At 47.2% G+C, this 15426-nt stretch overlaps 1 protein-coding gene across 1 annotated transcript in view; it reads right to left on the reverse strand.

Moving 5' to 3' along the window:
• Positions 1-15426, reverse strand: part of UBE2Q2 (ubiquitin conjugating enzyme E2 Q2) — a 129553-nt gene that overhangs the window by 46755 nt on the left and 67372 nt on the right. The window contains exon 6 of the mRNA XM_082252847.1: positions 6356-6440. Coding sequence (XP_082108973.1) covers positions 6356-6440 — 85 coding nt within the window. The remainder of the gene's footprint in view (positions 1-6355; positions 6441-15426) is intronic.

The raw sequence follows: 15426 nt of genomic DNA on the forward strand, positions 1-15426 counted from the left end.
ACCAGGACCCCCCCCCCCTCCAAAAAACAACATTTTGCGCAGGAAGAAGCGCCCACCCCCCCCACCCCCCGGGATCTGCTCGACACCCTCAAACAGAAAAACAGGCATTGCCATCCCAGGGGGTAGGATCTAGGCATGGGTGAATTGGGGGGGGGGGGTGATCCGCAGATGGACCCAGATAGTGAGGGGGAGCGACAAGAGGGAAGGAAGGGCAATCTGGATCTGGTGCCCGACCAACCCGGGGAGGGGCCCATGTCCACCCAGAAAAGACAACAAAAGGGAGGGGGGACACTACTCACCACACCTTGTGCTCTAGGCAGACCACCGCACCATCTTGGAATGGGGGTGCTGCGGGCCAGAGACACGCTGCGGGCCAGGGCCATGCGTCTTCGCGAGGCGTTTACACGCCAGGAGGCCCATCTAGTGGGGCTTTGCCGCGGCCAACCTAGTGCAGAGCTAAAGTTGGTTTGCGCTCGCTGGCCTGACCGGGAAGACCGTAAGGATCTAGGATATCCAGTCCGGCAGTTGATTGTAGTTCTCAAAAGGAACCGAAAAAAATAAAAAAATAAAAAAAATTGATTTTTGTAAGAACTTACCATAAAATCCTTTTCTCTGAGTCCTCCAACAGATGCAGCTCTCAATGTTTCTTCACTAATGCGCCATCTACAGGAGTAGAGTAGGCAGTGAAAAGCTTTCACTCGACACGCCTATAGGGGCTGTCCCTCACGACATTACTCCAGACAAACTGTGCTCTAAAATCAGTTTCGTAGCAAGCAGTGAAAGAAAACACAGCCAACCGCACAAACTGAGGGGTGGGAGCTGCGTCTGTCAGAGGACTCAGAAAAGGATTTTACGGTAAGTTCTTAAAAAAAAATCGAATTTTCTCTTACGTCCACTGACAGACGCAGATCTCAATGTTTCTTCACTAATGGGAAGTCCCAAAGCAGTGTAGGCATGAGGGGTGAGAAGAATGCAACCAAATGTTTATCCAAGGATAAACGTAGCCAACAGGTTGACAAAGCTCAACTCAAAACAGGGGCTTATTCCAGAACAAAATGTCACCCCCTAAAGAGAAAAAAAAAAAACAAGTCTCTTTATCAAACAGCAGCCTGCAAAACTTTGCGGCCAAAGGAAGCATCCGAGGATGCCATCAAATCAATCTTGTAGAATTTTGTAAAAGTGTATACAGACAACCAGGTTGCCCCTTTACACACCTGAGCCACAGAAGCCTGATGGCAAAAAGCCCAAGAGGCACTCAGCGCTGTAGTAGAATGAGCCCTCACAGGGAAAGGACACACCTGACCCTTCAACGAATAGGCCTGAACAATAGTCGGTCTGATCCACTTTGATAAGGTTGCAGCAGATGCAGTCAAACCCTTACTAGATCCCTCAGTAAGGACAAACAGAGAATCAGATGTCCTGACAGGTAGACCCTGATCGCTCTAACCACATCCAGCGAATGCAAGGCAAAAATTCCTTGGGATGCTTGGGCATAGGACAGAGCGAAGGTAAAACGATATCTTCATTGAGGTGAAAAAGCTGACACCACCTTAGGGAGAAAAGAGTGGTTAGGACGCAGAACAACCTTATCCCTATGAACGACCAGATAAGGTGAACGGCAGGACAGAGCCGCCAACTCAGACACCCTGCAAGCAGAGGTGATAGAAGGTTGCCTTCTTGGTGGCTAAGGCTAGGTTTCCACTAGTGCGGCTACGAAGTCGTGCTACTTCTAGCACGACTTCGTAGCAAAAGTAAACCGCGGCTTCAGTTAGACTTGTCCCTCATATATAGAGGGAAGTCGCGCTCAAAAGTAGTACACGATTTACTTTTGAGGTCGCGGCAACTGAAGCCGCGGCAGTGGAAACGTGCCCCATTGAAAACAATGGGGTTTGACTTGCTGTGCGACTTGACATGTGTCAAGTCGCACCGCAAGTCGCACTAGTGGAAACCGAGCCTAAGACATTAAAGGCAGAGAAATCTCCCTGATTTTTAAAGGGAGACCGTTGGAAAACGGACAAAACTAAATTCAGATCCCACGGAGGTAAATGGGATCTCCTCGGCGGAGCCAAATGACGCACCCCTTGAAGAAAGGTGCGAATCAATGAATTAGTCATCAAGGGACGTTGGAAATAAATGGCTAAGGCTGACACCTGACCTTTAATCGTGCCCAAAGCCAAACGTTGTTCCACACCTTTCTTCAAGAAGGCCAAGACCCTCGCCACCGAGAAGGAGGGGAGGATGCAATTTTTGCGACTCACACCAGGCAAGCAATATACATCTTTCAAGAACGATGATAAATCTTCCTGGAAGTCGTCTTCCTAGCTCTTAGCAAGGTAGAAATGACAGAATCAGAGACCTCCGTCTCTCAACACCTGGCCTTCAACAGCCATGCTATTAAAGCCAGCGACTGTAAAGCAGGATGGAAGATCGGCCCTTGAGACAGCAGATGCTCTCGCAGAGGCAGCCGCCAGGGAGGCTCGATGACCAACTTTACCAGGTCTGCGTACCACGACTGACGAGGCCAGTCTGGGGCCACCAGAATCACCTGCACCTTCACCGCCAACCTGCGGAAGAACCTCGATAACAGTTGTATCGGAGGGAAGGCATAAATTAGCCGATAGCGGCTCCATGGCACCACCAATGCGCCCTGGCGAGGAGATGCAAACAGATCGACCTCCATTAGTTCCCCATCGGACACACAGGAGGCGAAAAACCTCCGGATGCAGGGATCATTCCCTTTAATCCAGAACCTGGCGACTCAGGTAATCCTCCTGCCAGTTCTTCACTCCTGTGATGCGAACTGCGGAGAGAGCCGGAGTCAGAATTTCGGCCACTTCCTTGGCTGCCCTGGCACTCTTGGTGTCCCCCTTGATAATTGATGTAAGCCACCGCCATGGCATTGTCGGATTGAACCTGAACCAGAAGACCATGCAGCCGAGGCGTCCAATGGAGCAGAGTTTGGTTGCCCCGAGTTCCAGGACATAGGTAAAGACGATTCCTCCGGCGACCACGTACCTTGGGCACAAAGGGAGTCTAGCACTGCACCCCAGCCCAACAGGCTGGCATCCGTGGTGATCACCGTCCACAACAGCAGCAGAAACGACCTGCCCTGGCTCAGAGCGGGCGACTGCAGCCCCCACGAGAGCTCCGACCTCGTGAGACAGCTTAGACATATCATCCTGTCCAAGCACTGCGGATCCTTGTTCCACTTGGCAAGAATCTCTGCTTGTGAGGAGGACTCATCCTCCTCACCGTCTGACTGAGGACAGGGATCCCTCAGGGGAGGGTGTTGTCTGTGGCAACCACATCAGGCTCTAAGTCAGAGGACTGAGAGGGCATCGGCCGTTTGTTGGTAGAGACTTGTTTCAACACAAGATCCACCTTTGACGCCAGAGTTTAAGGCTGCAGAAAGACACCAGAGATGTTGATCCGGACGGGTCGGATGCACACCAAAAAAAAAAAAAAAAAAAAAATCAGAGGGGTAATTTTAACCTTGGGACTCCATGATAGTAGCAGAGAAAAAATTAGTACACTGCCCCTTTAAATTGCGATCGCGTTCCGCACCGCTACACCGCGCTAAAGCCGGAGTCCTCCTTAAATGATTCAATGTGTCCTGACAGGAGCCAAGTGTGTCCGAGGAATGCCCAAAGGACTAAAAATCCCCTAACTGTACCAGCACCCTGAGAAGCCGCTGCTCTGCAGTCAGTCTTCCAGCATGTGAAACTTCTGAGAGTTAAGGCCCGTACACACGTAGCGATTGTCGGCCGTAAATATTCGGCAGCCGAACGATCGGCCGATTGTCGGCTTGTTAGTATGATGCTTCCGACAACCGACAGCGAATTTTCGGCCGAACAGAATCTGGCGTGCAGACTTTAAAATTTTTGTTGGCCGTCACCAGAACGGCCGACTGTTCGCCAGTCAGTACAGAATTCGGCCGACAAACAGCAGATTAGCAAGACTGGGCATGCTCAGAAAAGAAAAAACACACGGAAAGTTACCCATCACATGACATCACTTCTGCAGTCGGCTGTTGTTGGCCGACAAAATTCGTGTGCAGTCTTTAGCACTTTTCAGCTGACAGGACAGCACCGGACAAAAGACGGCCGATCGTTCGGCCGACTTTCGGTACGTGTGTACGGGGCTTAAGTGACCAAATATCACTAGAGGCCGAGCCCGCCTCTGTAGCCTAAAAGCCACAACAAAACGGTGCCAATAGAAATGAATAGGAAGCAAAGGAAAAATGGCCACCGCCCATACAGCACGGCCTATGCCCACACTTAAATGGTGGCCGAAAATAGCGCCAAGCACCTAGTAGGGATGAGGCCCCCGTGGGAATCCCCCTAAAAGGACCCCCCAGAACAAGGTGACAAGGTAACATACACACACACACACCCCCCCCCAGGCATCAGATGCCACTATAGGCCAGGGGGATCTTCCAGAGAGACAGCTCTGCTATCCCCAGGAGTGGGCCCGATCTCCCCCCTCAGAGGGCTGTCCCAGGGACACGGGGGACGTTGCATTACTCACCATACCAAGGACCAGGGGGCTCCGCTCCAAAACAGCTCGCCTCTCACCCTGAGTGGGGGGGGGGGCTGCCAGCCAGAACGGGTACGCTGCGATTCAGGGCGTTCCAGGTCAATGCGTCCCAGTGAGGCATCCGCTCGCAGGCTTGTCCCTATCTGCTCACGCTCGTTGGCCAGGCTGGTAGACCATAAGGATCTAAAATATCCAGTGCGAAACCCCAGCCAGGCTGCCGCTTGTAGTTCACCAGGAGGATCCCCCTTACACTAGCTAGCGATAGTGAGTAAAAGAGACAAAAATTTTCAAAAGAAAATACAAAACTGAGACCGAAGTCCCAGCAGGGAACCTAGGTCCGAAACTAGGCAGCAAGAAACAGATTTTAGAGCACAGTGTGTCTGGGGTAATGTCGTGAGGGACAGCCCCTATAGGTGTGTCGAGTGAAAGCTTTCCACTGCCTAGTCTACTTCTGTAGATGGCGCATTACCCATTTTTTTCTCTTTAGGGGGTGAAATTTTGTTCTGGAATAAAACGTTTGGTTGCATTCTTCCCACCCCTCATGTCTACACTGCTTTGGGACTTCCCATTAGTGAAGAAACATTGAGATCTGCGTCTGTCAGAGGACGTAAGAGAAAATTCAGTTTCAAAAACGCTAGGACAAGAGATCCCAGCAAGGAACTAGGTCCTTACTCCTGACTAGGCAGAAAAAAAGCTGATGACCTATAGCAGGAAGTGGGATTATTCTTCCTGGGACCGCCCTATAGGCGTAGTCAAACTTTTTCTGCCTAGTGTCCTATTCCTGTAGGGGGCAGCATTAACCCAAGGGTCCAGAAGAGCTAGAGCTGTGTGTCAATGAACAAAAGAGAAAATACATTTTTTTGAATAAAAAAAAAGAACAGTAAAGTTAGGCCATTGGGCAGAAGCGACGTATGAAGTCGCTCCCGTCCTCCAAGGCCATATAGAGTTGAGTGGGGGCCATCTTGCCCTCACTTAACTTCCTGCATAGCACCAGAGAGGACCGGATAGTTTTCCCCGCTACCGACTGCTCTGGGAAAACGCCTGGGAAGCGGCGGGAGGGGGTGGGCACCATAAAAGTGATCCCGCGAATCCACCACTGGGATCACTTGTATGTTAAAGAGGACTGCTGGCCACGTAGAGAAATATTGGGGTTATGGCGACTACATTAACACCGGTATTTAACGTCAAAGTAGCAATGTAAATACACCGTGGGAGGTTTGAAGTGGTTAACCTAAATTAAAAAGGTTTTTTTGCTAGAATTATAGATATATATTTTATTTATTTTTTGATATAATATACCTACCTGCTCTCTGCAATTGCAATACACAGGAGCAGCCCCGAACCTCCTCCTGCTCTGGGGCCAATGGTGCATGCTCGCTCACAAGCCCTGCTCTGTGTGTTTATAACACACACAGCAGGACACAGCAGGGCTCAGCCATGCCCCCATGCCTTAGTCACTGGCTGTGATTGATAGTAGCTGGAGCCAATGGCTCCTGCTGCGGTACCTGAGCCAATGAGAAGTGAGAGCCTTGTGCACGTCGCGGGATCGAGATCTGGTTCAGGTACGTATTTAGGATGTTGCGTGGAATACTGCATGCTGATTTTTTACCTTTCTGCATATAATGCAAGGAGGTTTTAAAAAAAAAAACAAAAAAAACTTAGCCTGCTTTTAAAAGCAGGCTAAGTTGTATTAGCTGTTGTGGACCTTTAATAGCAGGCAAGACATGCATGACGAGTGAGAGACTCGCTAAGTGTGTTAAAAGAAAGCAATCCAAAATGTTTGCCAAATTAAGGCAGGGAACACAAAAAAGGGACAAACCTGTTTTATAACTCTGTGATCTGTATATATCCCTGAGCTCTTTCATAAGACGATCAGAAGCTTGTACGGATCCAGACACTGCACCCTAATGCATGGAAAAAAATATATAATTTATTTACCTCTTCAAAAATTACTAAGAGATCTTATCTCAGTAAAAAGAAAACTGAACTTTTGAGACAGGGGAAAAAATAACAAAAAAAGAACAAAGATACACTGTCTGCAATGATTGAAAGAGCTATGTATACATTTTTACCATATTCATCTTGTACAAGCCTGAGAGGGATTTAAAGGTCTCATGCACACTAAACATTAAAAATGCTGCTGCACGCTGGGGTAAAAAAATAGTGAGTTTTTACTGATCTGAAATGAGATGCACTGTTGTCTATGGGACATTGCACACAGCTATGTGTAAAGATCAGTAATAAAGCGTTGAGTACTGAGAAGTAAAACAAAAATAGAAAACTTTAAAATTTGAGTGCAGTTCTCTACCCGCATGTTTACTACTTTCACTACAAGGTCCATACGTCGCACGGACCAACAGCACTGTCTGCAGTTGGCCAGGACCTCATTTCTCCCTCTCCTATAAGCTGAGTGTCACTTCAATGACCATGAACTTATAGCGGAATTGTTCAACATACTCAGTTGAACAATTCTATAACTCTAATGAGTGGATTACAACCCGCTAATCAGAGTTCTTAACCTCAAAATGTGAACGACCCCCTCCCCCCCATGCTACCACCTCCCTGTTCCCAGCCTCTCCACCTCCCGCCGCTCCGTCACCTAAAACTGCTCCTCCCCCACTCTACTTTCCTACCCCTCAGCACCGATTCCCCCACTCCCCCACAGTTTACCCTCATAAGAAGACATCCCTCCTCCACCACTCCCGCCAGCTTCAGGTGCTGCGTGGGGCTTAGTGAGGATCCAGATGGGTCCCCCCCATCACTTTGTTAAACCCCCCTCCCCGTACCGGCCCCCGCAACTCCGATCTATACCTGATCTGGCGGTATCCCTCCCGCTGTCTGCAGCTTCTGCCCACACTGAGCTCCGGAAAGCTGAGAGGAGGGGGAGGGGGGGTTGGGCTGGGGCTCGTCAAACATGTGTTTACCAGCCCCCTCCCTGTAGTACAGTGGACATAGGCAGCTATCGCAACTCGGCTCCCATGTCCACTGACAGCTGATCACAGTACAGAGTGTTACTATGTCAGTTAATGAATGAATTAGGGCTGCAACTACCGATTATTTTCAAAATTGGATTAGTTGGCCGATTATTCGGATAATAACCTTACAAAAAGTGTGGTGTATAATTAACATGTAAAGAAGAAACAAAACAAAAAAAAAAAGCAATTTATTCTTAAATATCTATATGCAGTGGTAGATATAAATAACCAACTATATGGCTAGTGAGCAAAATCTCTAATCCACTCTGAGAACAACAGACAGAAGAGATATACTGTATATACTATTAGAGGTTGAATCTGGTAAATATCAGACTGAAGAGATTAATTTTTTTTTTTTTCTTAAAATAAAAAATGTGAAGACCGTTTTGCCGATTTGTAAACCGAACTGTAATATATTATGTATGACAGACTCCCTTGTCATAGGCAGGCGGCTTGATAAAAGATGCCTGCGCCAGCTGTCACTTATGCTGGTCATACAAAAATAATTTCTACCTTGAAAAAATACATTTCATTTCAAGAACATTTTCTAATCGTTAGTGGGGTCAAATCGACGTTTGTTTTCGATCACAGTGACGAGAAAATTCAAAGGAGCAGAACAGAAAACATCTTGGTCAAAGGAATTTTCAGACTGTTTTTTGTTCAGAAATTACATTAATTTTAAAAGTCAATGTTAAAAAAGCAAGTAACATTTTCAAATGACATTCTTTCAATCAGTGAATATACAAATATTTTTCGTATGAATTTTCGCGCCCAAAAATCGATACGTGTATGGCCAGCATAAGGCTCGGTTCACACACATGCAGTTTGCTTTTGATCAGTTTCTGCAGTGGATTTTTGCACATGCGATTTGCATTTCTTTATGCTTTTTTTGTCCAATTTGTTGGACAGACTAAAAAAGGCAAATTGCAGCAAAAACACACTACATGCTTTTCTGTAGCTTCTTCATTAAAGTCTATTAAACCAAAAAAGCAGTTGTGTTGAACAAATTCCTTGACCCTTTCCACATATGCAGTGGCTAAAAAAAAGCATAGATGTGAACGTGTCCCATAGAAAACTATGCTACATGAACAGCATGTTTCTGCAAAAAGCACAAAATAAAACAATTAGGTGTAAACCAGGCCTAAGATGTTCAGTAGCAGCAGCATGCTTTTTTCGCATCACCCGTCATAATGGGGTTAAAAAAACCCTAAAATTTGCCCTTTATAGTGTAAAATATTTACCCATATTTACTATAGCATATCACCATATTTACTTATTTAGAGCAGGTGTTTTAAGTAGCCTTCAAGATTTGAAAGCAACTTTTTTTGTGTATGTGCGCACGCTATTCTCTATGGTTCAATTTGTATATTGGTCTTTATAGCAGCACCAACCTTAGAAATGTGTCTTTAGGGTGTGCCCCACAATATCGTATATTATATATATATATATATATATATATATATATATATATATATATATATATATATATATATATATATATATATATATATATATACACACACACACACAAACACACATATACAGTGGGTACGGAAAGTATTCAGACCCCCTTAAATTTTTCACTCTGTTATATTGCAGCCATTTGCTAAAATCATTTAGGTTCATTCTTCTTCCTCATGAATGTACACATAGCACCCCATACTGACAGAAAAACACAGAATTGTTGCAGATTTATTAAAAAAGAAAAACTGAAATATCACATGGTCCTAAGTATTCAGACCCTTTGCTGTGACACTCATATATTTAACTCAGGTGCTTTCCATTTCTTCTGATCATCCTTGAGATGGTTCTACACCTTCATTTGAGTCCAGCTGTGTTTGATTATACTGATTGGACTTGATTAGGAAAGCCACACACCTGTCTATATAAGACCTTCCAGATCACAATGCATGTCAGAGCAAATGAGAATGATGAGGTCAAAGGAACTGCCTGAAGAGCTCAGAGACAGAATTGTGGCAAGGCACAGATCTGGCCAAGGTTACAAAAAGATTTCTGCTGCACTTAAGGTTCCTAAGAGCACAGTGGCCTCCATAATCCTCAAATGGAAGACGTTTGGGACGACCAGAACCCTTCCTAGAGCTGGCCGTCCGGCCAAACTGAGCTATCGGGGGAGAAGAGCCTTGGTGAGAGAGGTAAAGAAGAACCCAAAGATCACTGTGGCTGCGCTCCAGAGATGCAGTCAGGAGATGAAAGTTGTAGAAAGTCAACCATCACTGCAGCCCTCCACCAGTCGGGGCTTTATGGCAGAGTGGCCCGACGGAAGCCTCTCCTCAGTGTAAGACACATGAAAGCCCGCATGGAGTTTGCTAAAAAACACCTGAAGGACTCCAAGATGGTGAGAAATAAGATTCTCTGGTCTGATGAGACCAAAATAGAACTTTTTGGCCTTAATTCTAAGCGGTATGTGTGGAGAAAACCAGGCACTGCTCATCACCTGTCCAATACAGTCCCAACAGTGAAGCATGGTGGTGGCAGCATCAGGCTGTGGGGGTGTTTTTCAGCTGCAGGGACAGGACGACTGGTTGCAATCAAGGGAAAGATGAATGCGGCCAAGTACAGGGATATCCTGGACAAAAACCTTCTCCAGAGTGCTCTGGACCTGAGACTGGGCCGAAGGTTTACCTTCCAACAAGACAATGACCCTAAGCACACAGCTAAAATAACGAAGGAGTGGCTTCACAACAACTCCGTGACAGTTCTTGAATGGCCCAGCCAGAGCCCTGACTTAAACCCAATTGAGCATTTCTGGAGAGACCTAAAAATGGCTGTCCACCAACTTTTACCATCCAACCTGACAGAACTGGAGAGGATCTGCAAGGAGGAATGGCAGAGGATCCCCAAATCCAGGTGTGAAAGACTTGTTGCATCTTTCCCAAAAAGACTCCTGGCTGTATTAGATCAAAAGGGGGCTTCTACTAAATACTGAGCAAAGGGTCTGAATACTTAGGACCATGTGATATTTCAGTTTTTCTTTTTTAATAAATCTGCAACAATGTCAACAATTCTGTGTTTTTCTGTCAGTATGGGGTGCTATGTGTACATTCATGAGGAAGAAGAATGAACCTTAATGATTTTAGCAAATGGCTGCAATATAACAGAGTGAAACATTTTAGGGGGTCTGAATTTTTTCCGTACCCTATATATATATATATATATATATATATATATATAAAATACACCCAGAAGTAGGATATATGGCCATTTTAACTGGGAGTCAGACCCTATACGAAGGGTGGCAGGAAAATATAAAATATTTTATATTAAAAGTAGTACGCAAAGCTGAGACTTCTTTTCACAATACTGATAAAAGTTTACTTTAAAATGTAATTGTAATGCCTTCTATTACCGCCAGTCTATCAGCCTCCACCTTCTCTGGGTTAAGATGCGGATCTTCCCTGCACAGTCTTTAAAGTGATTTTTTTTTCTTTAACCAGTTCCAGACGGCCCACCGCATATACACTGCGGCAGGCTGGCCCTACTGCGCTAACCGACGTAGGGCTATGTCGGTCGCGCGCATGCCAGCAGCTAGGGGGCGAGCCTGCAGTTTGTATGGCTGAGATCTCATCGCACAGACATCGCATGTGATCTGCACAGCGGTGCGAAAAAACATGCGATGTCTGGCTCTCCACAGGGACGATCCCCACCCCTGCACTCACTCCACGGGGGTCAGGAAGACAACAGCGAATAATAAATCCCCATTGTCAAAAATGCGTGGGTTCTGTGCCAACCTTTTTCAAGCCAATTAGAGCATCAGGCTTTAATCATGTGGCTTGGAAAAAATATTTGATTTTTGCCTTACCGTAAAATCCTTTTCTCTGAAGTTTGACGGACGCAGTCTCGGGTCTTCATAACAGTAGGTTATACTGCCCCTCCTACAGGAGTAGGACACTAGGCAGAAAAAAGTTCTGGCTACGCCTATGGGCAGTCCCAGGGGGTATATCCCTTCTCTCTGCTATAGGATGTCAGTTTTGTAACAAAGCAGTGTCAGAGAAAAGAATACCAACCCAACTCAAAATATAGAGGGACGGGTACTGCGGCCGTCAAAATTTAGAGAAAAGGATTTTACGTTATGACAAAAATCCAATTTTGTCTATTGTTCATTGACAGCAGCAGTCTGTTCTTCATAACAGTAGGGATGTCCTTAAAGATGAGGGGTGGGAACAGCAGAAAAATAATTCCCCAAGGCTAAACCAAAGCCAACCAGGCAACATAGGACTCATCAGAACAAGATGAGACACACCTGAAAAAAAAACATTAAAAACACCCTCAAGGGAGACTAAAACACGCTTAAACAGCAGCCTGCAAAACTTGAGGCCAAAAAGGAGGCATCTGCAGATGCCAGCACATCCACCTTATAAAACTTTGTGAAAGTGTGAACAGACAACCAGGTAGCCGCCTTGCAAACCTGAACCACAGATGCCTGATGGCGAAAGGCCCAGGAAGAACTAAAGGGCCATACACACGTAGCGATTGTCGGCCGTAAATATTCGGCCGCCGAACGATCGGCCGATTGTCGGCTTGTTAGTATGATGCTTCCGACAACCGACTGACTTTTCGGCCGAACAGAATCGGGTGTGCAGGCTATAAAATTTTTTGTTGGCTGTCACCAGAACGGCCGATTGTTCGCCAGTCAGTACAGAATTCGGCTGAATAACAGCAGATGAGCAAGACTGGGCATGCTCAGAGAAGAAAAAACACACGGAAAGTTAACCATCACATGACATCACTTCTGCAGTGGGCTGTTGTTGGCCGACAAAATTCGTGTGCAGTCTTTAGCACTTTTCAACCGACAGGACAGCACCGGACAAAAGACGGCCGATCGTTCGGCCGACATTCGGTACGTGTGTACGGGGCTTAAGCGCCCGACTAGAATGCAACTTAACAGGGAAAGGTGGAACCTGACCCTTAACTGAATAAGCCTGCACAACCGACTGATTCATCTGGAAAGTCACAGCAGACGCAGTTAGCCCTTTCCTTAATCCATCCGTGAGTACAAAGAGCGAATCCGACTTCCGAAAAGATTCAGTAGTCGCCAAGTACACCCTGATTGCCCGAACCACATCCAAAGTATGTAGTGCAAATTCCTTGGGATGTTGAGGCTTAGGACACAAGGAGGGTAACACAAAGTCCTCATTTAAGTGGAAACTGGAAACCACCTTCGGAAGGAAGGATGGATCCAGACGAAGCACCACTTTATTCTTGTGAACCACCAGAGGGAGGACAGGACAACACCGCCAGTTCCGACACCCTGCGCGCAGACGTAATAGCCACCTAGGCGGCCACCTTCTGGGATAAGGTAAGCAGGGGAATCTCGTGAATATTTTCAAAGGGAGGCTTCTGGAGAACCGACAGCCCCAAATTAAGGTCCCAAAGGAGGTCGCACCAGCCGTGCCAAGTGTTGCACCCTCTGGATAAAGTTACGCACCAGGGAATGGGTGCCTAGTGGCCTCTGGCAGAAAAGTGCAAAGGCAGAGACCTGATCCTTGATAGTACTCAAGGCCAATTTTTGATCAACTCCCCGTTGAAGGAAGGCCAAAATCCGAGCCACCAAGTAGGAGCGAGGGGGAACCCCAATAGACTCTCACCATGCAATATACGACTTCCACGTACAATAGATCTTTCTAGAAGTCTCTATTCTCTCTTTAAGCAGAGTGGGAATCAACTGAAGCAGACAATCCCCTGTCCTTCAGCACCTGGCTTTTAACAGCCAAGGCGTCAGCGACTGTAAAGTATGATGGAAGATTGGCCCTTGAGACAGTAGATCCCCCCTGAGAGGAAGACTCCAAGGAAAGTCTGCGACTAGCCTGACCCGGTAGGCGTACCAAGCTCGGCGAGGCCAGTCCAGAACCACACACTCGATCCTGCGAAGAAGTTTTGGCAGCAACTTGAGAGGAGGAAAAGCATCCATCAGCCGATACTGACCCCACGGAGCCACCAGCGCGTCTGTGGCATCTGCTAGAGGGTTCCAAGATTGGGCCACCATCCTCTGCACTTTCCTGCTGAACCGAGACGCCAATAGATCTACTTCTGGTGTGCCTGCACAACAGCTGAACACCTCCGGGTGGAGAGACCATTCCCCTGGATCCAAGGTCTGCAGACTGAGGTAATCTGCCTGCCAATTTTCCACTCCTGGAATGTGAATGGCGGAAAGAGCTGGAACAGAGCGTTCCGCCTATCGAAGGATGCTCGCCACCTCTAAGGCCGCAAGAACACTCTTGGTGCCCCCTTGGTGATTGACATAAGCCACAGCTGTGGCATTGTCCGATTGAATGCACACTGGACAGCCCTGAAGGTACTTTGTCCAGTGGACTAGGCAAAGCCTGATCGTTCTCAGTGCCAGAACATTGATCGGTAACCTTAATTCCTCCAGAGACCAGACCCCTTCAGCAGAAAGCTTGCCTAGAACACCCCCCCACCCAGACAGACTGGCATCCGTGGTGATCACTGTCCAATATAGGGGGAGGAAGGATTTTCCTAGATTGAGCATCGGGACTGAAGCCACCATATCAGGGATCCCCTGGTCCCCTGGCTCAGCTGGATATGGCTGTCCAGGGAATTTGAATCTTTGTTCAATTTGAGAAGGATTCTCGTGTGGAAATGAGCAAAAAGGGACCGCCTCGAAGAACGCCACCATCAGTCCCAGAATTCTCATACAAGTCCGAAGGGACGACCATTTGCTGGACAGCAATAGCTGAAACGCAGTCTGGAGCTTTAGAAGTTTTTCTGGAGGAAGAAACACCCTGGCTGAGGACGAATCCAAAGTCAGACCCAGATAGTCCAGTCTCATGGAAGGAACCAGGGACGACTTCTGAAGGTTCAGAATACACCCAAACTACTCCAGAGTTCTCATGGTGATCTCCAAGTTTGTCACCAGCATCGCGGGAGACTCTGCATGCAAAAGTAGATAGTTCAGGTAACCCAAGACCGATATCCCCTGCTATCGTAACAGCACCAGGACCGGAGCCAACACCTTAGTGGAGACCAAAGAAGCAGAGGCGAGACCAAAGGGTAACGCCACAAACTGATAGTGATACTCTCCCATGGCAAAAACAGAGAAACCGTTGATGTCCTGCACATATCGGAATGCGAAGGTAGGCATCTTTGAGGTCTATGGAAGCCAGGAAATCCCCCTGATGTAGGGAAGCCACCACCATGCGAATGGATTCCATGTTGAATTTCTGAACTCGCACAAAGCAATTCAGTGTCTTTAGGTCCAGGACTGGATGCACCTTGCCTTCCTTCATGGGGACCGTAAACTGGTTTGAGTAAAAGCCCTGAAAACATTCCAGAGATGGAACCGGAGATATTACTCCTTGTTGCAACAGGTCCTGTACCGCCCCAAAGAGAGCCTGTAAGCGATCCGGGGACAGTTGCACATTGGAAGGAAAAAACCTTACCGGCGGGACAGATCGAAACTCGATCTTGTAACTGGACCGTATCACCTCGTGAACACACTTGTCCTGTGTACAGGATAGCCACATGTCTGGGAACTGGCAAAGACGCCCCCCCCCCCACCCCAGATACGGGTGAGGGCGCACCCTTTTGCCAAATGGGTCTTATCTGCAGGTCTTGAGAAACCAGATTTGTTTGCCAGACCAGGGTCGCTTGGAGCCACCCAAGGAGGCCTTAAAGGACTTTGATCCGTTATCACCTGTCCCTGAGGGATGAAAAAAACCATGTGCTCAAAAGGAGGGGCTCAGTCTATAAACGAAAGTCCTTACCCTTGTTAGCCTGTGGGAGAAAGGTATTCTTACCCCCTGTAAGACCTTTGATAATGTCCTCAAGGGTAGCCCAAACAGGCAATGACCTTGAAAAGTTAGATCAGTCAAGGCCTTCTTTGAGGTCTGATCCGCAGACCAGTATTTTAGCCAAAGTATACACTGAAGGACCACCG

The sequence above is a fragment of the Pelophylax lessonae genome (genome assembly GCF_965119305.1).
Source record: "Pelophylax lessonae genome assembly, chromosome: 4".
Taxonomy (NCBI): Eukaryota; Metazoa; Chordata; class Amphibia; order Anura; family Ranidae; genus Pelophylax; species Pelophylax lessonae.